The following is a 23,917-nucleotide window of genomic DNA, read 5'->3' on the forward strand; positions in this document are numbered from 1 at the left end:
CTCCCAGCATGGACGCAAAGTGACCGGGTCCGTAGACGGCCGCTCTTTTGGCAGCGACCTCCACGGCTTCGACGACAACCTTCGACATCTCGCTACAAGTTGAGGAGCGAGAAGCTCGAGAGTAAGAGGGCGAGGGGAAGGGGGGAGACGGAAGGGGAGAGAAAGAGGGAAAGGTGGGTTGAAGATGCTGATCGTTGGGAGGGAGAAGAGGAGAGGAGAGGACGATGAGCTTCTCTCGAAAACGTCCCTCAGCGTGACAGCGTCCTCCATCCAACAACCATGTCCTTGCAGAGATTCGTAACAAACGTTAGTCTTCACTCTCTTCAGCCTACTCTCTTCCATCTCAAGAGTCGACTCGAAAAAGAGCGATCTTTTGGGAGGACGCAGGGACAAAACAGAAGGACGTTCACGCTGACCCTTCTCCACCTTCCTTCCTCTCTTGCCCCTCCTTCCCCTCGTCTGCGTCCCTTTCGAACCTCTCTCTCTCTCTCTCAAGGTCATCCGGACTGGACCCCGGTACTTCTTCCGACAGATGCTCTACCACTGCGATCCAAAGAGTGGAACTTTCATAGGAAGAGACGAGTGAGTTCGACCCCTTCTCTCTCTCTCTCAGCCTGATGGGCCCTCCGTCGCCCTCTTTGGGACGACGTTGCTCATCCATCCCTTGCTCTCTGCCGTGTGATTCCTCTCTCAGATTCGGAAACAGATACTTCCAGAACCTCAACGCTGAAGAAGAAGTTCCCGGAAGGCACAGATGGGTCGATTTGAACCAGGTTCGTCCCGTCTCCCCTTGGACTCGCCGTCCCATCTTCGATGCTTCTCTCTCCTTTGCCTCTCTCTCTCCATCTCCCCTCGATGGATTTGTCCAACGTCATGCTGCCCGTAGTATGAGAGACGCTTCTCTCGACGCCTCATCAAAAATTACTCTCTCAAACTCCTTTCGGAACACTTCCGAGCTCATCACAAACGACTCCAAGCTCATGCCTCTCCCCTCTCCCTTTCGTTCTTCTCTCTCCCTCCCAGGATCAATACCAAATCTCTCAAATCCCCCCAGAGTGGCACTCCTGGCTCAACCATATCCGAGAACTCCCTCCGCCCGAGGATCCTATCCTCAAGGCTTGCACCCCGACTTGGAAACAGGTTCGTCCTCGTCCTCCCCCTCCCTCTCCCTCTCCCTCTCCCTCTCTTCCCCTCCTCCTCCTCTCTCCTCCCACACGTCGCATCCCTTCAGCTCTTGAGCAAGAGGCCATCTTCGGTATCCCTGGAACAGCCGATCAAAACTGACTTCTCTTCCCTTTCTTTCCCTCGCTCCTTGCTCGTCCTCCCCACGCGTCGTTTCTCACCCAATTCAGGCCCATCGAGAGACCCTCACAGGCACACGAGGAGCTTACAAACCCTACTCGACCGTGGGACCCAAGATCATCGATTGGACGCCTAAGGTATCGGCTCGGGGGGGAGGGAGAGAGACGGTCGATGGTGCTTGAACGGACGACGGAGACTCAGCCGTCGCGTTTCTCTTTCTCTTTCGCTCTCACTCTCCTTTCGCTTTCATTTTCGTTGTACCTTCTTACCTTCTCTCTTATTTTAACGACTCTAGCTCTTGATGATCTTTCGCCTTTGACTGGACTGGACGACGACGAGGAAGACTGGGAGCAGGGACAAACGCGACGACCAGGGAAAGTCGGTGGGTTGAGCTAGTCGTCGTCAAGCAGGCAGAGAGAGAACATCGGGCCCATTTTGGCTCGGAGGATCTAAGATACAGAAACGAGGTCACGACCTGGAGAGAGCGAGAGCTTTTTGACGAGTCGGATTGAAACAGTTCAACGTTCTTTGATTCTGAAACGTCGTTGGCTGATTCCATTCAACCATCTGAGCAGCCTAAGAGGGAGGAAACGATACGTTGACAGGATAATGAAGAAGTAGTGGAAGTCTCTCTTAGGCAGAACGGCCGGAAGCAGAGGGAAGAGAGGGTTGCGACCGGACGCGTCGTCGTTCGAACGATTCCCAAAAGAATCAGGATTTACTACCAATCAGGATCAGGACGTCACAGAATCCCGGCAAAAGCGTATCGATCATACGTGAGAGAATAAGCATCTGCCCGGTCAAGGGAAGGAGCGTACAGGAAGGAAGGGAGACCGCAGAGAAGAAACGCGACGCGCGCGCCAAACCGCTCAACATGGCTGTGATCCGCTCCAAGTCTATGGGGTTTCCAGTGGATCAGGTGTCCGAGCTGAGGAAAATTCGTGGTCAACTGTTCTAAGAGAGGCAACCGTCGCTTTGTCTCGTACCTCCGTCTCTCTTCCTGAGTCCCTTCCTTTCCCTCGTTTCCGTCTTCTCTCCTTCCCAATGGCATCGTATCACTTCGACGCCTGCTCCCCTCCTCCCTCCTCACTCCCCCAGCTCTCCACCCCTCCATCAGCTCTCTCTTTCAACCACCTGGACCCAAAAACACACGCGCGTCAGTTCGTCGCTCCTCTCGCCTCCCTCTCTCGCCGCCCATCCCCTCCTCACCCCGCGCCCACACCCTCTTGAACCGTTCCTCCCAGTAGTACATCGCAACTCACTCGTAAACAACCGAGAAATCCTTCCTCCCCTTGCCCTTCATTTCTCCCGGAACGGCTCCCTCGACGTCCTCGTCGCAGACGTTCTCGTACAGCATGGCGGCGGAGTAGCCGAGCGGGAGAGGAGCTCCGAGGGAGGTGGCGGCGTTGAGGGCGAATTTGATTTCCTGGTGAACGAAGTGAACCGGACGAGGAGGGGAAGAAAGAGGGAGTGGGAGGAAGAGAGGGGGGGGACGGAGGGAGAGGAGGGTCAGGGTCGGGGTCGGGTTGGGTTGGTTGAAAAGAGAAGGGAAAGAGATACGTACGTTAAGCATCTCCGTTGTAGAATGACCGCCGTTGAAACCGTTGAGGGAGGGAGGGTTGGGTGAGAGGGAGGGGATGGGAGAGTTGGCGGAGGCGGACCAGGATTGGGCTGGGGAGGAAGAAGGACGGGAGGGTTGGATCGGGAGAGGAGAAGGCAGAATTAGTACGGGAATCGGCGCAAGAGAGAAAGGAGAGAGCGAAAAAAAAGGAAAGGGAGAAGGACAAAAGGAAGAAGGAAGGAGGAAGAGTGCGAGAGAAGGGCGAAGACGAGACGCACCCGAAGAATTAGTGATCACGCTCGAGAGGACCTTGGAATCCACACCGAGACGAGATCCGAGGAGGAGGCCTTCCGAGAGAGCGATTTGGTTGATTCCTGTTATCAGGCTGGAGTGAGGAGTGAGAGAGAAGAGAGGGAGAGAGACGCGTCGGATCGAATCCGTCAGGACGATTCGAAAGGAGTCGAGCAGTAAAGCAAGCGATGAACGAACCTGCTGATAACCTTAACACTCAAACCTGCTCCTGAATCTCCGCAATGGGTGACTCTGTTCCCCATGAGGTTGAGAAGAGGCTGAGCTGCTTCGAAGGCGGGTTGCGTTCCTCCAACGAGGAACTGAAGTCGACCTGTTTTGGCTTGACTGAGGCCTGGGAACGTAGTAGATGAGAAAGCAGACGAAGAATTTCAGTATGCTCGGCTACTTATTGATCTCCAACGCTCTCTACGAGTGAACGAAGAAACAGACGGAACCGAACGGACTCACCTCCCAAAAACGGAGCGTCGACCATCCCCGTCCCACCGTTCGTCTGCTCTCCCATCTGCCTGGCTACGCTTCGGAAGACTTCTACGTCGAGAGTTGAGGTATCGATGAGGAGGGTGTGCATTCCTTTTGGGAGATGCTGGGAGGGAGGGAAGGACTGTCCCTTGAGCGTGGTGAGGATCGATTGAGGAGGGAGGAGGTAGGTCGATTGAAGGACCGAGGAAGAAGGGAGGGAGGTGATGAGAGTTGAGGAGAGCGTGGCAGCTCTGTAGAAGTGGAAGAGAAGAGAGCATACATGGTCAGCTCTCAAGAGGCGAAGAAGAGGCAGAGAGAGGGGAGAGGAGGGAGAAGGAAGGAAAGCGTCGAGCTCAACAAACTCTCCTCCTTCCGTCTTTATCTTTGTCTGCACTCACTCTGCTCCACTTCCAACTCTCTTGACCCTCTTAGCCGTAGCCTCTCCCAACCCTCCTCCCATCATACCCAGCTCGTGCATGAAGACTCCGAACTTTCCATCGTCCTGCTCGACCACGACGAGATCTCCTTCTCGATGCTGGGCGAGTTCAGTCGACCGCAAGAACAGGTTCGTCGCCATAGGAGAGGAGAGCGAGTTCGGAAGACCAATGAAGGCAAGAGACGAGGAGCGTCGAGCGAGAGCCATGGTGAGAAAACAAGGGAGATTGAAGGGTGTTGTAGGTTGCGGGAACAAAAGAAAGAGGGAAGGAAAGGAAGGTTGAGCTTTCGATTTCGAGTTGACCCTCGACTTCCACCATCCCTCCCTTTCCTCAGATTTCTACAAGCTCAGCATGGCTCTACCCAAAGCTTCGTGAGCCCATCTTTCCATTTGCTACGAGAGAGAGCTCGAAAGAGGCGCTGACCGATCCTTCTTCCTCTTCTTCCTCCTCTCCCTCTTCATTCAGCTTCTCCTCCCTCGCTCCCGAGATCCTCGACGAGATCGCCTTCCACGTCGCCAACCGAATGGGAGAGGATTGGATTCTCATCACGGAGTTCAGTCCTACCGAAATCTCACGTCCCTACAAGAACCTTCTTTCGCTCTGCCTCGTCGACAAACGATGCAACGTCAGACCGCTTTCCCTTCTTCTCTTCCCTCCTCCCTCCGTCGAGCCCATCTCTTCTCTTTCTCCACCTGTGCTTCGACTAACTCGATCCACCGCTGTATCTTCGTCCCTCGTTCCAGGCTTCCGCTACTCCTCTCCTCTACAAAGACATCTCCGTCTCTCGACGACGAAGCTACTTCCAATCTCGTTCGACCCTCACCCACCTCTTCTCCACCGCCAGTTCGCGAAGAACCCTCTTCCAACACACCGAGGTCTTCCACTTGGAGTTGGGTTCCAAGAACAGCCCCGACCAAGCTCTTCGTTCCCTTCGTCTCCTCAAACTCATGCCGAACCTTCGCAGAGTAGGCATCTTCCCAGAGGTCAACGCCGACGCCATCCTCTCCTCCCTCCACCCATGCAGTCGAGTCCTCACCCTCGGAATCCTCGCTCCCGTCGACTCCGCTCTTCTACTCCACGGGAGAGAGAAGTTGCGGTCCCTCGAGGAAGTTGAACTAGCCATCACTCATCATAGTTCGACGAGACATCGACTACCTCCTCCTCCCCCCGTTCAGATCCGACTCCCTCCCTCCATCACGTCCTTCAAGCTCACCACCGACGAAGGGGTTGGATGCGACGTCCGAATCACCCTCCTCCGCCGATACCCGAACCTCAAATCCGTCAGGATCAGCGGGACCGAGCTCGTTGCGTCCCATCTCGAACCGTTCTTCGACGTTCAAGGAGAGACGATCAAGTACCTCACTCTCCTCGGGAACGACCTCTCGAACTCGGTCCGAAGGGACAGGACGTACGAGGACGAATGTCCCGACTTCGGAGATCCGGAAACCCTCGTTTCCTTCCATCGGGTCTTCCGACGTCTCCTCCCCCTCGTCGACCTCTGTCCCAACCTCGTCACCCTCCAGATCCTCGACGTCCATCTCCCTCAGGTCCTCGCCTTGGAACATCCAACCCTCCAGATCATCGTCCTCGAACCGGAGGACATCATCCCTCACCTTCGTCGCATCCTCCCACCCTTCAACCCTTGCAACCACCCTACTCTTCGAACGAACGCCATCAGTCGACTCGCTTCGGCGCTCGAGCAGTTGCTTTTCGACCGCCGAGACGAGGACTCCGACGACTCCGAGGAGGACGAGATGGAAGAAGAGAAGTGGAGAGATTACTTTCCTTCCCTTCTTTACCTCGAGTTCAACCATGTTGTCTCTTGGAGCGATCTCCTCGAGGATCAGGAGAACGCTCCAGACGCGATGGAGAGGTTGACGGAGGTGGTGCAGTACTTGGGGATCGACGTGTTCGATGATTGGGTGGTTCCTTGGTCGGAGGAGGTGATGAAGAAGATGCTGGAGAAGATGGAGAAGAAGGGGAAGGAGGAGGGAGGGAAGAAGAAGGATGAGGCGACGTGAACGCGTCTTGGAATTCGAGGAGGGTTGGAGGAACGAGGAGACGTTTTGCTTTTCTTTTACTACCACTTTACGATAACGATCATGTACTTCTATCTTGCTTGTCCGGCGAGCTCAAACGTATCCAACTAAAAAAACGCTTCCGAAACCGTCTCTCGTCCTCCTCCTGAGCTCGCCAGCTCTCGTCCTCCAAACAGCCATCACCTCCTCGCCCGAGATGCTCGCCGCCGCCTCCTCCTTCCTGACTCGTTCGGCTCTCAACACCAACTACACCATCCACAACCCCGCCCAACCTGGATCCTTCGCTGCTGCCACTCAGGAGACCCTAGCTCGAGCGAGGGAAGCTGCCGAACGAGCTGCTTCGTCGCCAGCGTTCGGAAGGAGTGCAGCAGCCTCGCCTCTACCAGCTCTTGCTCCAGGAAGCGAGGTGACCCCGTTCTCGGTTGGGCTGTGGAAGATCGTAAGGGCTACGAATAAGACTACGCATAAGGTGAGTGAGCTGGTTGTAGCGAGGGAAGGAAGGGAGGGAGGGGAGGCGAGCTCGCTTCTCGTCCGTCCTGTGCTGACCTCCTTCCTTCTCCTTTGCCTACTCTCCCTCGCGTCGTTTCTCTACTCGTCGCTCTCTGGAACAGGTTGTCTCGGTCTGGATTTTCGAAAAGAAGGCTTTGGATACGCTCAAGAACGGGAAGGAGCAGGTGCTGGCCGTTTTGAGGAAGGAGGTGAGCTCGGACTTCCTCCCTTCCCTTCCTTCCCTTCGTCCCTCATTCCTCCCATCCGAGCTTGCAGAGGCTGATTTTCAGGTTGTGAATCCCGATCTCAGGCCACCTCGTTGTCTCGTCTGCGTCATCCCTGCGTCCTCGAGATGGTAGAACCTATGGAGGAGACGAGGTCAGTTCGCACATGAGCTCCGTCTTCCTTCCCTCGCTGAGCTTGCAGTTCGAGCTGAATGTGTACGACCATCGTGCTCTTACAGATCCGAAATCACCTTTGCCACTGAACCCATCATCTCCTCCCTCTCCGGGACCCTCGCTTCAGCTCGGCCAGGAGGAGTTCTTGACGGAGTTGACTTGGACGAGACGGAGGTTCGTCCTCCCTCCTCTCTCTCCTCTCCCTCTTCTCTGGAGCTGACGACCTTTCTGCCGTTGCTTCTCCTCTTCTCTAGATTCAGAAAGGAATCCTCCAGATCGCTCACGGTCTTTCGTTCCTTCACACCCAAGCGAAGCTCATTCACAACAACCTCAGTCCGGACGCCATCCTCATCAACGCGAAGGGAGACTGGAAGCTCGGAGCGCTCAACATGACGACTTCGTTGGAGAGCTCGGAGAGATGGACGTTCCCGGAGTACGATGCTAGGATGCCGGAGTCGGTGCAGGTGAGTTTGTTGAGGAGCGGATTCGAGGCGACTGCTTCGGGAGGGAGAGACGACGGCTGACTTGGTTTCGTTTCGTTCTTACAGCGGAAGTTCGACTATATGGGTGAGTGGTCACTGGAAAGGCTCACTCAGGAGTATTCAATCGTCGCACTAACTCGATCTCTCGACCTTGCGTTCTCTAGATCCCGAGTACGCGTTGGACGAACGTCTCACGACCGCCTCGGACCTCTACGCTCTCGGATGCGTTCTCTACGCCGTTCACTTGGGAGGACGTCCTCCTTTCCAGAATCACAACTCGCTCCAAACTCTTCGACAGAACGCGGATCGTCTAGCTCGAGGCGACATCGGGAGCTCGACGGCCATGGCGAAGTTGGGGAATGATCTGAAAGGTCAGCGCCCTCTCCTTTGCTTCGTTCGCTCTTGTTCCCGGTACCTGACATCTCTTCTCTGTGTTCGTCGACAGACCTCCTCTCCCATCTCATCACTCGAACCTCCGGTAGCAGACTCTCCGCTCTCACTCTCCCTTCCCAACCGTTCTTCTCGAACCTCGCCATCTCCACCCTTCTCTTCCTCGATCGGTCGACGTTCAGCTCGAAACCCAAGGAGGAGAAGGCTACCTTCCTGAGGGGACTGTTGAGAGTGCTTCCGAACTTTTCGGAGAGGCTGAGGAAGAGGAAGATCTTGCCTAGTTTGTTGGAGGAGGTGAGTTTGCGAGAAGAGAGACGACGCGTCGACGACTTCTGGTTTGGACGCTTGCTGACTTCTCGATCGTGCTTTCTTGGTTGTTGGATTCCAGATGAAGGACCCCTGGCTACTTCCTTTCCTGCTTCCCAACGTCTTCGAGATCGCCAAAACTCAAACGAAGGAGGAATTCAACGCTGCTACTCTTCCAGCCCTGCAACCTCTTTTCGCTCTTACCGATCCACCTCAGAACATGCTTAGTGAGTCTCCCTTCCCTTCTTACCTTCTTACTCTTCCCTTCGACGTCCGAGCTGACTAGATCACTCGTTATTTCGTTCCTTAGCTCTCCTAGACAGTCTCCCGCTCTTCATCGAGAAGACCTCGTCAACCGTCTTCCGAGAACACATCATGCCTCTCATCTACAACTCGCTCGACTCGGAACATCCGGAGGTGCAGGAACGAGGGCTCAAGACGGTACCGAGCTTGCTGGACGTGCTGGACGTGGGCAGTATTCAGGAGGTTCTGTTCGTTAAAGTTGCGGTACGTTCTCGCCGTTCTTCTCTCTTCCTTCCTCCTTCGAGAACACCCCGCTCATCACTTGCGTTTCCTCTTTCAGATTCTCTTTACTAAAACTCGAGTCTTGAGTGGTTTGTTTTCTTCTCGACTCCTGCTCGTCGCGTCTCCCTTTTTTTTCGTTGCTGACTTCATCCCTCTTTCGTTTCGCTTCTTGCAGTCAAGGTCAAGACGCTCGAGTGCTTCCTTTCGATGATCAAGGTGCTCGATAAGGTGAGTCTCCTCTGCCTCGAGCTCGACTCTCGAGGTTGACGCTGACTCGCCATGCGATTTCCCGTTTGACAGGTCTCTCTCACTCAAAAACTCGTCCCTCTGCTCGCCAAGATCAAGACCAAGGAGCCTGATGGTGAGTCGAGTCGAAGCCTTCTCTCTCTTGTCTTCCCATAACTGACTGCTCGATTATCTGTCACCTTCGCCTTACAGTCATGATGGCGACTTTGGGTGAGTCAAGTTTCCCATTTTAAAACGTTACGTCTCGTCTCTGACCTCGATGTTCGTCTTGCAGCCGTTCACGAAGCCATGGGGGTGAAGGTCGACCGAGAAGCTGTCGCCACTCTCGTCCTCCCTCAACTTTGGTCGTTCTCGATGGGTCCTCGTGAGTCCGAGCCGTTCAACGAAGACTCTCTCTCGAGACTCAAGACTGACCTCGTCTACTTCTCAGTGCTCAACGTTGAACAGTTCGGTCGATTCATGGCGACGATCAAGACCCTCGGAGCTCGAATCGAGCAGGAGCATGCTCAGGTGAGGACGCGTCTCTTCGATGTTCGATGCCCGTACTGACTCTTTCTTCCTCGCTCCTTTAGCATCTTCGTGAGAACCATCGGATCCAAAGCCAAACTACATCTTACGCCTCGAACCAAAACGGCAGCTCGTCGAACGGAGTCCCTGAGGTCTCGTTCGAATCGCTCGTCAACGGCGGAGGTCGAAGTCAAGCTCCTCCTCAGGCTCTCAACGGTGGAACTGCCATTGCCTCTGATCCATGGGGAGATGATCCTTGGGATTCCGTTCCTGTGGCTGTGAGTAGCGTCTGTCGTCCATCTTTCGTCGAGCTTTGCTGACCTCGACGCGTCTCGTTCTCCTTGGCAGACCACTCCCTCCATCCCTTCTTTCACCTCCCCTCCACCTCAACAGGTCTACTCTCCGCCAGCACTCATCCAACCCTCTCCACCTTCGTTCTCTCGAAACTCCTCGACCTCGACGCACGCCGCACGAGTGTCCCTCGGAGCTCGTTCCATCCCCTCCTCGACCTTCAACTCAGCGGCCTTCCCAACTCCACCTCTGCCTCCTCCTCTTTCCTCCTTCCAACCCTTATCTCCAACCTCAGCTCATCAACCGTCCCTTCCAACATCCTTCCCAACCCTCTACCCTGCCTCGTCCTCCGTCTCCTCCTCTTCCTCCTCCTCTCAACAACAACAATCATCTCGGCCAAACTACAACGTTACCCTCCCACCTATGCTCCCAAAACCCGCTCCTCCTTCTACCTTCGCCCAACCCCTACCTCCTCCTCAACTCAACTCCTTCTCCTCCCCTCCTCTCGCTCCGAATCGACCACCTCAGCAAGCCGCGAAACCTCCCCCCGGCTACTCGTTCGGTGTCATGCAACCCACGAGCACGGCCAAGCCTCAATTTGGATCGGCGGCGAGCAAGAAGGCGGTGGCGGATGAGTTTGATCCGTTCGCGTGAGGGAGGGGAGGGGACTCGAACGGGAGAGATCTGGTGTTTCGATTTGAGTTTAACGATCTTCATGAAGGGTAAAACGCTTCTTTGAAGTGGAGAATGAATAGAAGTAGAAGAAGATCAATTGTTTCTGAACGCAAGAGTCCAAGTCGAGACGGGAGTCGCGTCTTCCTTTCAACGCGTCGTGTTTCTTCGACGGACTTTCCCTCGAATGAAGTAAATAACTTTGATCGTCATCCACACACACATCTATACGAGCAACTAAAGAAAATACTTAAAACAGGGCGCTCCAGACCCTCGCCGCCCAAGACTTCGGCTTCTCCTTCTTGAGCTGCTCTCTCGCGTCCATCTCGTCCAGTTCTCGGAGACCCGTCGTGAAATCCATGTCCCTTGAAGAGATGCAAAAAAAGAAGACGAAGAAGAGTCAGGTAAGACGTTCCAGAAGCAAGTCACCAAGGAAGAGCAGAGTCGAGCGGGGACGAACTCGAGCGAAACCCATTTCGTGAGCCTGAAGATCTTGCGAGGACCTGACCGCTCGCCAGCGCCCCCGAAAAGCTTGTACAGAAGGCAGAAAGCTCCGAAGATTGGTAGGCAGATCTTTCAAAGCGAGAAAGGAAAGGGAAAGTTAGTTAGTGTTGGTCGAGCGGAAGAGGATCGAGGCTGGAGAAGAAAGCGAAGTCATGGACTCACGTAGGCGGTAGCAAGACCAGTGAAGGTGAAGGAGTCACCGATGAAGATGGTAAAACCCTAAAGAGGGGCAACAAGGGAGATGCATCAGTTCCTGAGACGTCGTAGCGAGGAACGGAAGGAAATCAAAGAAGAGAGCGACTCACGTTCATCAAGATCTAGACACATTGAGAGGACAACAATCAGCTCGGGGAGGATGTAAGATGGGGATGGTAGAACTCACTACAAGGCCGAAGAATATGAATCCGAACCACTATCGAAGGAGAGAACGGGAAGTCAGCTCGACTCTCGACGCGTCTCGTGTCTTCCCTCGCCCTCGAACTCACCGAAGAGTAAGGCTGGAAAGGCGCCTTCCAAGGGAGATTGTCACGGCTCAAGTTCTGCCTTTTCATTCCGTAGTAGAACCTCTGTTCGGATGAGAGGAAGAGGATTTAGGTCGTGTTCGTTTCGAAGGAAAGTCGAGGAAACGGCTGAGCCTACCAGATGACTTGCAAGGATGCTGTAGAAACGGAAGGATGTCAGAAGATGATTCGTCACCTGGAGCAGCATAGAGCACTCACACCTGCCAAGTGATGATACCAGTGATGCTTGAAATAATGTACAGCTGCGAGAGAACGGAGGCGAGAAGAAGTCAGCACGACGCGCCTCGACGTGGCTAACGACCGAAGAGACTCACCCAGTTGAAGACTGAGTTGGCTCCAGCATTTCCCAGACTGAGGAAAGCTAGGAACCCGAACGATCCAGAAACAGCGATACAGTAGAGCGGGAGACCAGATGACGTGCAATACCTGCGAAGAAATGAAAGCAAGCGAAGAGATCAGGTCAGGCTTGGCCTCTCCTGATGTTAGGGCACTCGTACCTGAAGATCCTGGGTAGCTTTCCTTCGATGGCGAGAGAGTAGAGCGTTCGGCTGGCGGCGTAGAGATCTAGCAGTCTCGAAAGGACGCGGTGAGCAAGCAGTCTCGAACGGAGGACGAGGGCAAGAGCAGCCTAAGAATCTGCTCACAAGAGTTTCCAGCGGACCAAGCAGCGATTAGAATGACGGCGTTCTGTTACGACGAGGATCCGAAGGAAAAGTGCGAGGTCAGAGGGATCACGAACGGCGGGAAGGGAGGGAAAGCAGCGTACGATGATTGAAGGGAGAGCCTTGATTCCAGCGTTTTCGATCGCTGTGAAGGAGTAGATAAGTCAGAGAAGGTGGTAGGTTCAGCCGAGCGATCGAAGCGAGAGGAACAGGGAGGAGACGAACCGATAACGAAGGGGCTGGCCGACGCGTCGTTTCCATTGCTATTCAAGAGTCGCTCGGAGTTGTAGGGAACCAGAAGGCCGATGACGAGGATTCCGAGCACGTAGAAGATGATAATCTGTCCCAAGCTGAGAGGTCAGAGGAGGCTCGGTCGCTGTTCGAGCCTGGGAAATTGACTCACCCTCCAAAACGTCCGCCTGATGGCCTTGGGAAAGGCGACCCTTGGATTCTGAGCTTCTCCTACAGTAATCGACACTACTTCTACGCCGATGAAGCTGAATGCAGCCTGAACCATAACGGACCAGAAGGCCAGGAAACGTCCCCAGCTTCCCGCTACGATCGTCCCGTCGTCAGCCTCGAGTTGAGCGAACGGACCCGGGTCTTTCCAATCTACGACGAGGAGGAAGGAGGAATCAGCCTTCCGAGCTACGAACAGATCGAGAAAATGAGATCTACGAACACCTGAATCCTATGTAGTCTCCAGCAGGTCCTCCTCCGCAATTCAGAACGATTCCGAGAATGCTGAAGCGGGAAGGAAGATTCAGTCTTGGAGACAAACTCCTTCATGCTGAAGAAAAGCACTCACATCAATCCTACGATGGCGGTGATTTTCATAGCAGAGAACCTGGAAAGGAAAGAGACAAATGGTGTCAGCGGGCGGTTCGGAGGGCGAAGAGGGAGACGAAGGAAACGGACCAAAATTCAAGTTCTCCGTAGACGTAAATCGGTAGCAGATTCACAACGAGGATGAGGAAGAACAGTGGTGCGATCCAAGCTGCTTGGGAAATAGTTGCGTTCCAGTCTGGGGGTGAAAAGATCGCGGTCAGCGACAGAGACGCGTTCGGTCGCTAAGGCCCATTCTCCTTCCTCCCTTCCCCTCGGGCCTTCTTCCGTTTGTTAAATCGGGACCCGTCGAAAACTTGCTGATGTTGTTCTCGGGCTGGAACGACGGAAGTAGACTCACATTCGATAACCAAGGCTGAGGCGACGAGCTCGACAGGCAGAGAGATCGAGTAGCAGTAGGCGAAGTTTAAACCGACGGCAAATCCCATAGAGGGATCCAAGAATCGGCTGAGAAAGAGAACGTGTAACGGAACAAAGGATCAGCTTCGACGTTTGTTCGAATCGGTGCTCTCTGCCTCGTCCTTGACCTTTTTCCCTCCCTTGCTCTTCCAAAAGCGATTCGAACTCACGTGGCAAAGTGAGTAAAGTTCCCCGAGTCAGGGAATAGAGTTCCCATCTCTCCCAAAGCGATCATCCTGGTGAAAGATGAGACGACGCGTCGGGAAAGAAGCAAAAGGAAGGGAAGTCAGCACGCGCGTTGGAATCTTCGGATCTGGATTCACGAAGGTACGAACATGGAGTACACGGCAAGACCCATCACCAGGTATCCCAGCCTAGTAACGAACAATATCAGGTCAGGGTTTCAACCAGCAAAGCTCTCGTTCTCTCCACCCAGCCGCTTCCTTTCGAGCTCGAGCTTTGAACTGACAGTGCGCCGACAGGTCCTCCATTCGCCAACGCAGAACCACTCCCGACGAACAATCCCGTGCCTATGGTTCCTCCCAGCGCGATCATAGCTATATCCGAAGAGGTAGTAGAATCTCAGATTCTTCGTCCAGCAGCGAAAAGGATGCAAGAGGAAGGAGAGGTCGAGCTCACCCAGATGTCGCTCCTTCAAGTTTCTCTTCACTCCTCCTTCTCCTCCGACCTCTAGTGCTACTGCTCAGGCGTAGAGTTCAAAAATCAGCTCAACTGCAAGACGAAGATCGAAAGTAAGTCTGAGGCTCTGAGCTCACCTGGATCGACCTCAAAGTCCTCTCGATCAAGTCCCTTCTTCTCGACGTCCTCCTCGGGCGATGAAAACTGTCCTTGAGCGTCCAGAGTTTGCGACATGACTGACTTCTAGCTGATGAGAGTTGGGAGCAAAGAGCTTCGTCGAACCTGCGAAAAGGTCAGGACTGTCAACGAGGATGGCGACGGATGGCGAGGCCTTTAGCTTCAGCCGCCAAAGACCAACGAAAAAAAGACAGATCAAGACGAGGGAGCAAATGGTGTATCGGAATCTGAGGGGAGAAGGCAGGAGCCCCCGACGGGCCAAGTTCTTGACGACGGGGAAGAGAAGAGGCAAGAGGGATTTATGGTGATCTCTAGAGGGAAAGGGAGACGAGGGAGGGAGGAGGAGGGAGGGGGGGAGGAGGGGAGGAAACGCGCGTCGAGGGAGGGTCCACCTTTAGACGAGGAGAATTTTCTCTGCGTCCATGGAGAAGGCGCAATGTCGAGATATTTCCTTGAAACGCGATGGGAGTCGCTCTGGAGTTGAGCCCGAAATCGTCGTGAGAGTCGAGAGGAAAGGAGGAGAAGAGACAGACCGACGAGAAAGAGAGCTCGAGCTCAGAAAGTTGAGCTTCAACCTTCCTTCCTCCTGACACTGTCGCTGGTCTACCCTCCCTAGTACCCTTACTTTTCACTTTCACGATGTCACGACTCTCTACCTTTAACCTCGCCAGCCAATCGTTTCGTCACGAGCAAAGAAGTCGAGACTTCCCGTCGACTTCAGTCCCCGTCGCGTCTCTCCCCTCCTCTCCTTCCCGCTCGTTCTCTTCTCTCTCTCTCTCCCTTTCTTTCCCGCCTCGACGATTGAGAAAAGAAAGCATAAGTAAAAAGACTGCAAAAAGAAAAAAATACTCAAAAAAAGCTTCCCTCACCCTCGCAGGCAAGGCAAGGGAAGAAAGAAGGAGGCAAACGTAAAGATGGGATCCCGCTGAAAGGACGAAGAGAAGGGGAAAGGAGAAAACGAAAGATGGGCCAACCACGTTTACTTCCTCGTCTCGACTGCCAACGGGAAAGAATAGAAACGTTAGACTACTAGGGGGGGGAGGAGAGAAACTAGAGCGTAGGGGAGGGAGGGAAGGGAGAGAGATAAGGTAGGATGGGAAAGGGAAGGGAGGGAAAAGCTAGAGAAGAAACTGATGAAGGATTCCGAGTAGCGATTTAAGCAGCGGGGGTAGGCTCGGGAGCGGCGGCGGCGGCAGCAGCGGCTCCAGACTCGGCAGCCCACTGGTCGAGGACGGCTGTGGAAGAAGAAAGAGAGCAAGGAGTCAGCGACTTGATCTCGAACGACGCGACTTCGACGAGCTCGAAACGACAGAAAAAAGAAGGAAAGAACTCACCCATAGCCTCGTTGGTCTTAGCGAGCAACGCCTCGGGGGTCTCGATGAGGTGAAGCAACTCGTAAACGTCCATCTCGAGGAGCATACCGGTGATCTTTCCGGCGAGAGGATCGTTGATGGCGGCGATGAGAGGGTAGAGAGCCTCTCCGAGGGTCTGCTTCTGCTCAGAGGGAGACGAAGCGGCGAGGGAAGCGGCGGTGAGTCCGGTAGGAGCTCGAGGTCCAGCGGCGACGGGTCGAGGAGGAACTCGGGAGGTGGCTCCAGGGATGGCAGGGGGTCCTCCACCAGGGAGGGCAACGCCGTTGGGAGGTCCTCCAGGGGCTCGGGGTCGGACGTTCTGCTGTCCGGCGGGTCCTCGGTAACCGGGAGGGAGAGCTCCAGCGGGAGGAGGAGCCATTCCGCTAAGAGAGAGGAAAAAACAAGGAAGGGAAGAGAAGTCAGCTTTGATTTCGAACCGACGCGACGAGAAAGCTCGAAATAAACGACAAGTTCGAGCGAAGAGAATCAATAGACTCACGGGTAGATGGGCTGCTGCTGCTGGGGGTATCCTCCAGGGGCGGGAGCGTACCTAGGTCGAACCATGCCGGGCTGAGCGTACATGGGGGGTCCTCGCTGCTGCTGAGGGTAGGCTCCGGGAGGAGGCATTCCAGCGGGGTAGTAGCCTCCCATGGGGTTCATCTGGTTGACCATCGACATCCTCTGGGAAGCTCGGATCGAGATCTGAGACTCGAGCTGGGATCGTCGAACGTCTCGTCGCTGGGCGATGGAGACGTAGAGGGGCTTTCCGTTGGAGGAGAGTCGTCCGTTCATCTCGGCGACGGCCTTTGTAGCCTCCTCGGGGGCGGTGAAGCAGACGAATCCGAAGCCCTACGAGAAGAAGAAGAAAGGGGAAAAAGAAAGGCAGTCAGCGTCGAAAAGGAAGAGAGAGAAAGAGACGCGTCGAAATCGACGTGAAGAAAGACTCACTCGAGACCTGGCTCCCTCGTCCCTCATGACCTTAGCCGAGGTGATGGATCCGAAGGACTCGAACTCGGACCTGAGTCTGTCGTCGTCCCACTCGTCGTCGATGTTCTTGACGTAGAGGTTGACTCCGGCGAACTTGGTCATCTTCTCCTGCCTGGAGGCCTCGTAGCTCTTCCTGAGCTCGTCCTCCCTCTCGGACTTCTTCTGGGCTCGAGCAACGAAGAGCTTCTTGCCCTTGAGATCGGAGTCGTTGAGCTCGTCGACGGCCTTTCGAGCGTCCTCGTGGTTGTCGAAGTTGACGAATCCGAAGCCCTTGGAGACCTTGGTCTCCTCGTCGAACTGGAGGACGGCGGAGGTGACGGATCCGAACTTCTCGAAGAGAGCGGTGAACTCGTCCTGGGTGACCTCTGTGGAAGGAGAAAAGAGAGGAAAGGAAGTCAGCAGGAGTTTCGAAGGGAGACGAGAGGCAAGCGAAGAAAAGACGAACCGGCGTCGACGTTCTTGACGTAGATGTTGGTGAACTGAGCCTTCATCTCGTCCATCTTGGACTGCCTCTCCTGGAAAAGTCGAAGAATAAGAAGAGAAGGAAGTCAGCGAAGAGAGTTCGACGAAAGAAGAAGGGAACCTCGCTCGAACGTACCTTCTTGGAGACGTGGTGTCCGACGAAGACCTTCCTGTCGTTGAGCAACATGCCGTTGACGGCCTTGATGGCAGCGTCGGCAGCCTCGGCGGTCTCGTAGTGGACGAAACCGTAACCTCGGGAAGCTCCAGTATCGTCGACGGCGACCTTGCAGGAGAGGACGTTTCCGAAGGCAGCGAAAGTGTCGTGGAGAGCCTGAAGGAAGAGAGAGGATCGAGAGTCAGCGAGGAGGAAAGAGAAACCGATCGAGCTCGTGTCGAAGATACACACCTTGTTGTCAATTCCCTCGTCGAGGTTCTTGATGAAGATGTTTCCCTGTCCAGTCTTCCTGAGAGCAGGGTCTCGCTGGGACCACATGATTCGGCAGGCTCGTCCCTTGATGAGGGAGTAGTTGAGGGAGTCAAGAGCTCGCTCTCCTGTAGAATCGAAGACGAAGATGAGAAGGGAGTCAGTTTCTCGATCTCGGTTCAGCTCGAACGAACGAGGAAGGGAGAGAGACGAGGGTGAGGAGAGGGAAACTGACCATCAGCGGAGTTGAGGTAGTTGACGTAGGCGTATCCAAGAGATCTCCTGGTGACGGCGTCCCTGCAGACTCGGATAGAGGCGACGGGTCCAATCATGTTGAAGATCTCGAAGAGCATGGCCTCGGTGACGGTAGGGTCGAGCTCTCCGACGTAGAGGGAAGCGGAGGGAGCAGGGTTGGCGGCAGCGTTGGCAGCAGCGGTAGCGGCGACCTGAACAGCGGGGAGAGCAGCAGGAGCGACGGTGACGGGGGAAGCGGGAGCGGCAACGGGAGCAGCAGCCTCGACCTTGGGAGAGGTGGACTCGGTCTCTGGAGAAAGGGAGGAGAGAGGAAGGTCAGGAACAAGGAACGAGCGCGCGAAAAAGTCAAAGGACAGAGTAGAAAGTGAACGAACTGATATCGGCGGAGGACATCTTTATCTGGTTTTCTGAGTTGGGGGTTTGGGGAGAGGTTGTCGTTACTGTAAGGCTGTAGAGAAGAGAGGCACGTAGGAGAAGAAGAGGAGGAAGGAGAGTCAGTTCAAGAGAGAACAAGGGAAGGGAGACAACCAGGAAGCCAGCGAGGAAGGAGAAGGTTGAGCTCGCCCTCCCTTCGTTAAATGAGCATCCAAACTCGAAAGTTGGTGGATTTGGAAGATTGGAAGCCAGCCTTCCATATCTTGGTCCCATTTTTTATCGACCAATGTCGAGAGGGAAGAGAAAACGAGTCGCTTCTTCGAGTCCACCAACCACGACCTCCTCCCTTTCCCTTTCCCTTCCTTCCTTCCAACTTCCACCTCTCCTCCCTCCCTTCCCCGCTTCGAAGCTCACCACCACCATTCCTCAGAGCTCTTCTCGAGGCCCTTGCTCACAGCTCCCTTTGTTTTTCTCCTTGAGCCACCACCAACCCGGGAAGGAGAGAAGAAGAGAAGAAGGTTGAACTCACGTTTTTCTTGTCCTAGCCTAAACCTGATGGATCTGGGTTGAGGTTGAAGCGATGACGTGGGTTTTAAGAGGTTTAGGAGGGACCTTTAGGAGAGGGGGAGGAGGGAGAGGGAAGAAGTTTGGGTGTGGAAAAGTGAGGAGGTGGTTGGCACAAAGGGTTCCTAGGGGGGGACGACTTCGAAGATTTGGTCGAGGGCCGGCACAGCCAGGGGACGACCAAAAACAGGTTGATTCTGATCCCGGGAAGAGGTTCTAGTAGATCTGAAGTGACAAGAGGGTATAGAACGCCTTTTTGACTCTTATCTGAAATTTCCAGAGCCTCGGAGCTTCAGGAAGAGTGGGAAAGGGAGGAGACGGGAAGTTCGCGTCCTCTTCCGTCTTTGGCGTCGAGAGAAGGCTCTCTTGCGCATCGAAAATATGCGAAAGGATCTTGCATTTTTGGCAGTTGGACAGAGTTGTAACTATCCATCGAACCTGCCCAAAACAGGTCGAAAAGACGCATTTCTTCCTTCCTTCCGAGCCGTCGGACGTCGCGTCTCCTTTCAGCCCGCGGTCTCCTTCCTGTTCTACCAGCAGCTTTTCTCATCCCGTCCTTTCAACCCAAGCTTCCAGCAGCTTCCTACCTTCCAGCCATGTCTTCGAGTCTCAATTTTTCTTCTCTCGGTAGCAAATCATGAAACTCCCGACGGACGGAGATGTTTGGTCGATCTCTCTTCTCTTCTCCCTCCTCGCTTCAAACCATCACCCTCGCCTTTCCTTCGCCTTTCGCAACGAGGCGAGCCTCATACTAGGATGCTCACCCCTTCCGACTTCTCCTTTCGGCGGAAACTTGCTCAAGTGCTGTTCGGAGTGCTCTTTTGGTGAGCTCGAACTCTGAGTCTCTTTCTTATCAGCTCACCACTCGACTCTTCGGCTCGTCTTTCTCGACCTCACCTTTGCTACCTTTTGCGTTCGATGGTGCAAAGTTTCCTATCGGCTGGAGTCATCTTCGGATTCGCTGTGAGTCAAATCTCCCTCAACAGTGAAACGAGGGAGGAGAGCGAAGGGAACAGAACCGACGGACTCGACTCGACTCTCCTCCTTCCCTCTCTTCATCTCCTGCCCTTCCTTCCTCGACGCGTCCCACTGACTCCCACTGTCCTCCCATCACTCGCAGGCTCTCAAACCAGTCCTCATCGGAGAAGGTTAGCTCTTCTTCACCTCTTCTTCTGCCCTCTCCTCCTCCCTTCTTTCCTTGATCAGCCCAAACAGCTCGAGCTCACCTCTCTCCCTCCCTTCTTTCCAGGCGTCTACGAGTACCTCTGCACCACCGCCGAGCGCGAAGCCTCCCCTCCTCCTTACGTCTGTAAAGCTCAAGATCTTCGTCTCAACACTGTCTTCAGTTACGCGACCGTCGCCACGAACGTAGCAGCTCTGCCTATCGGAGTCTGTCTCGATCGAGCTGGTCCGAAGAAGACGAGTTTGCTGGGAGCCGTTTTCTTTGCGTTGGGATGTGGTGCGATGGCTTTGAATATCACCGGGGGAGGTGAGTACTTTTGTGGCTTTGGGTCTGGTTTGAGGAGGTGGGAGGGAGGAGAGAGGCGGAATGAAGAGGTTAAGTTGGGCTGACCTCTGTCTCGCTTCATCTTCAGCCATCGATACCTACATGATCGGATACTTCCTTCTGGCCCTAGGAGGTCCTTTGATCTTCCTTCCTTCTTTCCATCGTACGTTGTCTCAAACCCAAGTTCCTCTCTCCTTCCTCTCTTCTCCTCAACCTGACTCGTCTCACCTTTCTCTCGACGCGTCGCAGTCAGCAACACCTTCCCAGCCCACTCAGGTCTCATCCTCTCGGCTCTCACCGGAGCTTTCGACTCTTCCTCCTTCCCCTTCCTCATCTATCGACTCGCCTACGATCGATTCGGCTCTATTCTCTCTCTGAAACGGTTCTTCCTCGCCTATCTCGTTGTTCCTCTCATGTCAGTTCAGCGTGTTCGAGTCGACCTTTTCGTTCTCGTTCGTATCTTTGAGCCTAACCTAAACCTCTTCGTCCTTAATCTGTACGTTCGCTCGTAGCATCATCATCCAACAATCCCTCCTCGCTCCCTCGGCGGTCTACTCTCAGCCCTCCGCCCCTCCCTCAGCACCGACGGAGAACACCTCCCTCCTGCCCAACAGTACCGCCGTCGCCGACGACGAGGAGGAAGTCGATCCTTACTCGAGTGGATTCTCGAGAGCGAGTTTCCGGTTTGAGAGGAGGTTGACCACCGTCGAAGCGGAGAAGGAGATGATGAGGACGGATCGGTTGATGGGGAAGATGGTAGGGGAGAGTGTGAAGAGACAGGTGGGAAGTAGTTGGTTTGTGCTTGGTGAGTCTTTTTCTCTTGATGCCATCGAAACAGGGACGGGAAGAAGAGACGAAGGGAACGAGACGCGTCGGGGAATGTTTTGTCTGCTCTCGTGTTCTCCAAGCCGACACAGGATACTGATCCCTCTATCTACTCCCGACTCTTATAGTACTCATATTCCTCGTCGTACACATGACTCGAATCAACTGGCTCATCCAGACCTCGTTCGTCCTCTGTCTCTTCTTCGTTTCTTCACTCGTTCCTCTTTCGCTGACCGCCAACCTTCCGCTCTCTTTTCAGCTTCGCCCAATTCCTCTACTTCACCGGCTCGGAAGCTCTTGCTTCCCGCATCACCACAGCCTTCACTGTTCTTCTTCCTCTCGGAGGCATCCTCGGTTCGTTCCGTCGAGTCGCGTCGGACTTCCCTGATCTCACAACCTGACCTCTCTTTTGTTTCTTTCCTTCCTTCAACGATCAGGCATCCCCATCATCGGAGTTCTTCTCGATCACTCGACCTCCTTCGCTTCCACCCTCGTCCTCATGGCTCTCGGCGTTATCTACGGGATTCTGACGATGGCCGAGACGGAGAGCTACGTCTGGGTTGGACTGGGAGTGTTCAGTTTCTTGAGGCCATTGATGTATACCTACGTCAGGTGAGTAGCGCTGCTTCTCTCTATTTACAGTCTCCCACACAAATCGTCCCTCCCTCTCGCTCACGCTCACACGTCGCCCCTCTTCCCCTTCCTCTCTCAGCGACGTCTCGATGAAGGTCTTCGGAACTCAGAACTTCGGAACGGTATACGGACTAATCAACACCCTCTCTGGACTTTGTGGATTGTACGTTCTTTCTTTCTTCTCTGTTCTGTTCAAATTCACGACGCTCAACTGCTCTTCCTCTCCCTTCAAAACACTAGGCTCCTCCACCCTCTCGACCTCCTCGTTCACGAACAGCTCAACGGAGACTTCAGACCCGTCAACGCTGTGCTCGCTTTCGTAAGTTCCCAACTCAACGAAACCTCGTCGAACTGAAGGGCTTCGACTTCGACGCGTCGACGGAAATTGACCTCGCCTTCTCGTTCTTTGATTGATCGCACAGGCTGGCTTCCTCTCGTGCGGAGCACTCGCTGTTAGGATCTATTCTGGGACTAGACCTACCGTGAAGCTTCCTGACTCTTTGGAGGAGATTGGGGAGGAGGAGTAGAACGTCCTTTCGTCGTTGGAGTTTCTCGTTTTGTTTTCGTGTCGTAGTTCAGTTTGTGTCTCCCCTTTCGGCCTTCTTTCTTGTGTAGTCGTCTTCATGTTGCTTAGCCAGGTATCGAGCGGAGAGGAGAAAGAAAGGAAAAAAATGGTGAACGAGTCGGGAAGAACGAGAGCAGAACCAAACTGAAACAAAGGGCGAGAGGTAGAGAGTTGTACGGTCCGAGATTGGAAAGGGACAAGTTTCAGAGCCAGGGATTAGATTGATATCTATGAAATAAAGGGGCTTTGAGTGATGCTGGCACAATTTTTTGCTTGTGGAGACTGAGAAGGGAGAGAGATGGTCGAGACAAGACGAGCTGAGGACGCGGCGCCTCAGCCCATCTTCGCGCTCTGCATTCGAAACTCATGTCGATCATGTCGATACAACCCTTAGGCAAATCCTTTGCCCTCTTCCCAGAGAATCATAAAAGCACGAACTAGGGAAAATTTATAGAAAAGAAAAGCACACACGCAGCGAAGCGATGACGCTCGTCTCCCGGCCGGGGGGGGGGTCTCTTTTCCTCTTCTTTCTCTCCCCTCTCCTTCCTTCCCTCTACCCACAACTCTCTCTTCCTCCTCCCACGAAGCTCCTCACTCCTACTATGTCTGCCCCAGCTACTTCCACTCGTCAACGAACCAACGCTACTTCGACTCTCGCCCCGAATACTGATTCCGACGGTGTCGACCACTCGACCTCTGCTCCTCAGGGAAAGAAGCTGAAGCAGCAGGATTTCACTTCTTGTGAGTCGAGCGATCCATTCATTTTCCTTCCTTCTGCCCACCTGCTCGAGTTCTCAGCTCGTGAGAAGGAACGGTGGTGCTCGAGTCGAAACGAAACGAGCAGAGCTGACCTTTCCTCCTCCCTCCCGCTCGCCTTCCTTCTCTCAGTCACCTCCAAGCTCGTTCTCGCTGGACTCGCCGTCTGCCTTTTCTACGGTTGGAGGCTCTCCGTCCAGAGTGCCGAGGTCGGAGGATGGTGGAACTTGATGCGAGGAAGACATCCTGAGGCTATCTCCATCAACGACGTTCGTCCCATCTCTTCTTCGAGCTCATGAGCTTCTCACCCTCCCCTCTCTCTCCCTCTTCCTCCTCTGCCCATCTCCGCTCCTCTCCTCCCATCCTCGCTCTCATGCTTCATTCGTACGCTCGCATGTTGAGCTGACTTTCTTCTTCCCCTTTTCTTTCCGTTTCTCAACAGCAAAAAGCTACCTCTTCTTCCCTCTCCTCAGCCGCGAGCAGCGCGACGGGATACGCTGCCGCTCGACCTACTGGAGGCGTTCCCTCCGTTCACAACCAGATCTTGGAGCTCGCCAACAGTCTGGGTGTCAAGTGAGTCGCTCTATGCTTCTTCGTTCCTCTGTGCTCGTTTGAAGGCACGAGAAGCTGATCGTGTGACGCTGTTTCTCTCTCCCTCCTCCTCCAGGCCTCGAGAGCTCACCCTCGCCATCGCTCCTCTGCTCAACCCTTCAATCGTTAGCGCGTACGTATATCTTCTCGAACTCACGCTCGTCAAGCTTTGACTGACCCTTTCTCTCGCTCCCTCTTTCTCTTCTTCGTCTTCTCCATCACCCTCCCTCCCTCCCTCCTCTCCTTCAACAGTGACGACCCCGCCTTCGACGACACCAAGGACAAGGAGGAGTCTACCGGAGGTGTTGTCGAGTCGGCTGAGCACGCTGCTGGAACTGTTGGAGGTGTGCTTGGAGGAGTTGGAACCATTCTCGAGACTTTCGTGGACTAGACGCTTTTCTGCCTTTAGTGTTCGTGGTGTGATGGAAGATGAGAAGACCGCTGAACTTTCAATGTG

The 23,917-nt window shown here is 54.4% G+C and overlaps 8 protein-coding genes across 8 annotated transcripts; 5 read left to right on the plus strand and 3 right to left on the minus strand.

The window, feature by feature from the left end:
• Positions 1 to 248: 248 nt before the first annotated feature.
• Positions 249 to 1,621, plus strand: BDY24DRAFT_402924 (complex I NDUFA12 subunit family protein). Its single transcript, XM_076642301.1, has 5 exons — positions 249 to 306; positions 497 to 582; positions 695 to 773; positions 1,024 to 1,140; positions 1,353 to 1,621. Exons 1-5 carry the CDS (start codon positions 280 to 282, stop codon positions 1,482 to 1,484), a joined length of 441 nt encoding a protein of 146 aa, XP_076492689.1. The 5' UTR covers positions 249 to 279; the 3' UTR covers positions 1,485 to 1,621.
• A 604-nt stretch (positions 1,622 to 2,225) lies between these two features.
• BDY24DRAFT_402928 (NAD(P)-dependent oxidoreductase) lies at positions 2,226 to 4,317 on the minus strand. Its single transcript, XM_076642302.1, has 7 exons — positions 4,033 to 4,317; positions 3,623 to 3,885; positions 3,353 to 3,506; positions 3,142 to 3,248; positions 2,867 to 2,973; positions 2,565 to 2,728; positions 2,226 to 2,436 (listed from the first exon to the last, which is right to left on the minus strand). The coding sequence occupies exons 1-7, from the start codon at positions 4,275 to 4,277 to the stop codon at positions 2,358 to 2,360; spliced, it is 1,119 nt and encodes a 372-aa protein (XP_076492690.1). The 5' UTR covers positions 4,278 to 4,317; the 3' UTR covers positions 2,226 to 2,357.
• A 56-nt stretch (positions 4,318 to 4,373) lies between these two features.
• Positions 4,374 to 6,242, plus strand: BDY24DRAFT_402931 (uncharacterized protein). Its single transcript, XM_076642303.1, has 3 exons — positions 4,374 to 4,442; positions 4,537 to 4,696; positions 4,815 to 6,242. The coding sequence occupies exons 1-3, from the start codon at positions 4,423 to 4,425 to the stop codon at positions 6,090 to 6,092; spliced, it is 1,458 nt and encodes a 485-aa protein (XP_076492691.1). The 5' UTR covers positions 4,374 to 4,422; the 3' UTR covers positions 6,093 to 6,242.
• On the plus strand, positions 6,239 to 10,490 carry SCY1 (Scy1p). Its single transcript, XM_076642304.1, has 18 exons — positions 6,239 to 6,579; positions 6,722 to 6,808; positions 6,910 to 6,977; positions 7,063 to 7,171; positions 7,252 to 7,461; positions 7,546 to 7,564; positions 7,644 to 7,850; positions 7,925 to 8,163; positions 8,258 to 8,402; positions 8,486 to 8,682; positions 8,759 to 8,789; positions 8,876 to 8,928; positions 9,001 to 9,061; positions 9,139 to 9,156; positions 9,221 to 9,310; positions 9,377 to 9,456; positions 9,519 to 9,731; positions 9,802 to 10,490. The coding sequence occupies exons 1-18, from the start codon at positions 6,307 to 6,309 to the stop codon at positions 10,396 to 10,398; spliced, it is 2,697 nt and encodes an 898-aa protein (XP_076492692.1). The 5' UTR covers positions 6,239 to 6,306; the 3' UTR covers positions 10,399 to 10,490.
• A 114-nt stretch (positions 10,491 to 10,604) lies between these two features.
• BDY24DRAFT_402934 (amino acid permease/ SLC12A domain-containing protein) lies at positions 10,605 to 14,382 on the minus strand. Its single transcript, XM_076642305.1, has 23 exons — positions 14,125 to 14,382; positions 13,988 to 14,047; positions 13,818 to 13,905; positions 13,684 to 13,722; positions 13,519 to 13,584; positions 13,290 to 13,396; positions 13,022 to 13,127; positions 12,912 to 12,950; positions 12,786 to 12,847; positions 12,507 to 12,715; positions 12,329 to 12,443; positions 12,208 to 12,248; positions 12,086 to 12,128; positions 11,939 to 12,005; positions 11,756 to 11,867; positions 11,640 to 11,683; positions 11,560 to 11,578; positions 11,406 to 11,486; positions 11,303 to 11,332; positions 11,226 to 11,237; positions 11,083 to 11,139; positions 10,877 to 10,989; positions 10,605 to 10,781 (listed from the first exon to the last, which is right to left on the minus strand). The coding sequence occupies exons 1-23, from the start codon at positions 14,219 to 14,221 to the stop codon at positions 10,667 to 10,669; spliced, it is 1,722 nt and encodes a 573-aa protein (XP_076492693.1). The 5' UTR covers positions 14,222 to 14,382; the 3' UTR covers positions 10,605 to 10,666.
• A 937-nt stretch (positions 14,383 to 15,319) lies between these two features.
• On the minus strand, positions 15,320 to 18,037 carry PAB1 (polyadenylate-binding protein; the record flags this gene model as incomplete). Its single annotated transcript, XM_076638197.1, has 9 exons — positions 15,320 to 15,399; positions 15,499 to 15,899; positions 16,016 to 16,365; positions 16,465 to 16,868; positions 16,949 to 17,018; positions 17,102 to 17,296; positions 17,372 to 17,517; positions 17,625 to 17,933; positions 18,019 to 18,037. 9 exons carry the CDS (start codon positions 18,035 to 18,037, stop codon positions 15,320 to 15,322), a joined length of 1,974 nt encoding a protein of 657 aa, XP_076492694.1.
• Positions 18,038 to 18,925: 888 nt separating this feature from the next.
• On the plus strand, positions 18,926 to 22,345 carry FMP42 (Fmp42p). Its single transcript, XM_076642306.1, has 13 exons — positions 18,926 to 19,407; positions 19,513 to 19,546; positions 19,704 to 19,731; positions 19,833 to 20,072; positions 20,179 to 20,253; positions 20,340 to 20,505; positions 20,603 to 20,895; positions 21,044 to 21,098; positions 21,175 to 21,269; positions 21,353 to 21,527; positions 21,628 to 21,711; positions 21,789 to 21,867; positions 21,971 to 22,345. The coding sequence occupies exons 1-13, from the start codon at positions 18,965 to 18,967 to the stop codon at positions 22,073 to 22,075; spliced, it is 1,872 nt and encodes a 623-aa protein (XP_076492695.1). The 5' UTR covers positions 18,926 to 18,964; the 3' UTR covers positions 22,076 to 22,345.
• Positions 22,346 to 22,647: 302 nt separating this feature from the next.
• On the plus strand, positions 22,648 to 23,913 carry BDY24DRAFT_402948 (uncharacterized protein). Its single transcript, XM_076642307.1, has 4 exons — positions 22,648 to 22,854; positions 23,002 to 23,138; positions 23,312 to 23,442; positions 23,537 to 23,913. The coding sequence occupies exons 1-4, from the start codon at positions 22,716 to 22,718 to the stop codon at positions 23,631 to 23,633; spliced, it is 504 nt and encodes a 167-aa protein (XP_076492696.1). The 5' UTR covers positions 22,648 to 22,715; the 3' UTR covers positions 23,634 to 23,913.
• Positions 23,914 to 23,917: the final 4 nt, after the last annotated feature.

This window comes from Mrakia frigida (genome assembly GCF_051309035.1).
Source record: "Mrakia frigida strain ATCC 22029 unplaced genomic scaffold BDY24scaffold_43, whole genome shotgun sequence".
Classification (NCBI taxonomy): Eukaryota; Fungi; Basidiomycota; class Tremellomycetes; order Cystofilobasidiales; family Mrakiaceae; genus Mrakia; species Mrakia frigida.

Coding starts and splice junctions, on each gene's coding strand:
- FMP42 (XM_076642306.1), top strand. CDS start 18,965: ATGCGAAAGGATCTTGCATTTTTGGCAGTTGGACAGAGTTGTAACTAT. Junction 19,732..19,832: donor ACCAGTCCTCATCGGAGAAG/GTTAGCTCTTCT, acceptor CCTTCTTTCCAG/GCGTCTACGAGTACCTCTGC. Junction 20,896..21,043: donor AAGTAGTTGGTTTGTGCTTG/GTGAGTCTTTTT, acceptor CGACTCTTATAG/TACTCATATTCCTCGTCGTA.
- BDY24DRAFT_402924 (XM_076642301.1), top strand. CDS start 280: ATGTCCTTGCAGAGATTCGTAACAAAC. Junction 774..1,023: donor GATGGGTCGATTTGAACCAG/GTTCGTCCCGTC, acceptor TCTCCCTCCCAG/GATCAATACCAAATCTCTCA. Junction 1,141..1,352: donor GCACCCCGACTTGGAAACAG/GTTCGTCCTCGT, acceptor CACCCAATTCAG/GCCCATCGAGAGACCCTCAC.
- SCY1 (XM_076642304.1), top strand. CDS start 6,307: ATGCTCGCCGCCGCCTCCTCCTTCCTGACTCGTTCGGCTCTCAACACC. Junction 8,164..8,257: donor TGCCTAGTTTGTTGGAGGAG/GTGAGTTTGCGA, acceptor GTTGGATTCCAG/ATGAAGGACCCCTGGCTACT. Junction 9,311..9,376: donor GTCGTTCTCGATGGGTCCTC/GTGAGTCCGAGC, acceptor TCTACTTCTCAG/TGCTCAACGTTGAACAGTTC.
- BDY24DRAFT_402934 (XM_076642305.1), bottom strand. CDS start 14,221: ATGTCGCAAACTCTGGACGCTCAAGGACAGTTTTCATCGCCCGAGGAG. Junction 12,444..12,506: donor TCAGGCGGACGTTTTGGAGG/GTGAGTCAATTT, acceptor AGCTTGGGACAG/ATTATCATCTTCTACGTGCT. Junction 11,684..11,755: donor CCAACTCAGTCTTCAACTGG/GTGAGTCTCTTC, acceptor GTTCTCTCGCAG/CTGTACATTATTTCAAGCAT.
- BDY24DRAFT_402928 (XM_076642302.1), bottom strand. CDS start 4,277: ATGGCTCTCGCTCGACGCTCCTCGTCTCTTGCCTTCATTGGTCTTCCG. Junction 3,507..3,622: donor CGACGCTCCGTTTTTGGGAG/GTGAGTCCGTTC, acceptor CTACGTTCCCAG/GCCTCAGTCAAGCCAAAACA. Junction 2,974..3,141: donor CGTGATCACTAATTCTTCGG/GTGCGTCTCGTC, acceptor CTTCCTCCCCAG/CCCAATCCTGGTCCGCCTCC.
- BDY24DRAFT_402931 (XM_076642303.1), top strand. CDS start 4,423: ATGGCTCTACCCAAAGCTTC. Junction 4,443..4,536: donor ATGGCTCTACCCAAAGCTTC/GTGAGCCCATCT, acceptor CTCTTCATTCAG/CTTCTCCTCCCTCGCTCCCG. Junction 4,697..4,814: donor TCGTCGACAAACGATGCAAC/GTCAGACCGCTT, acceptor CCCTCGTTCCAG/GCTTCCGCTACTCCTCTCCT.
- BDY24DRAFT_402948 (XM_076642307.1), top strand. CDS start 22,716: ATGTCTGCCCCAGCTACTTCCACTCGTCAACGAACCAACGCTACTTCG. Junction 22,855..23,001: donor GCAGCAGGATTTCACTTCTT/GTGAGTCGAGCG, acceptor TCCTTCTCTCAG/TCACCTCCAAGCTCGTTCTC. Junction 23,443..23,536: donor GCCAACAGTCTGGGTGTCAA/GTGAGTCGCTCT, acceptor CTCCTCCTCCAG/GCCTCGAGAGCTCACCCTCG.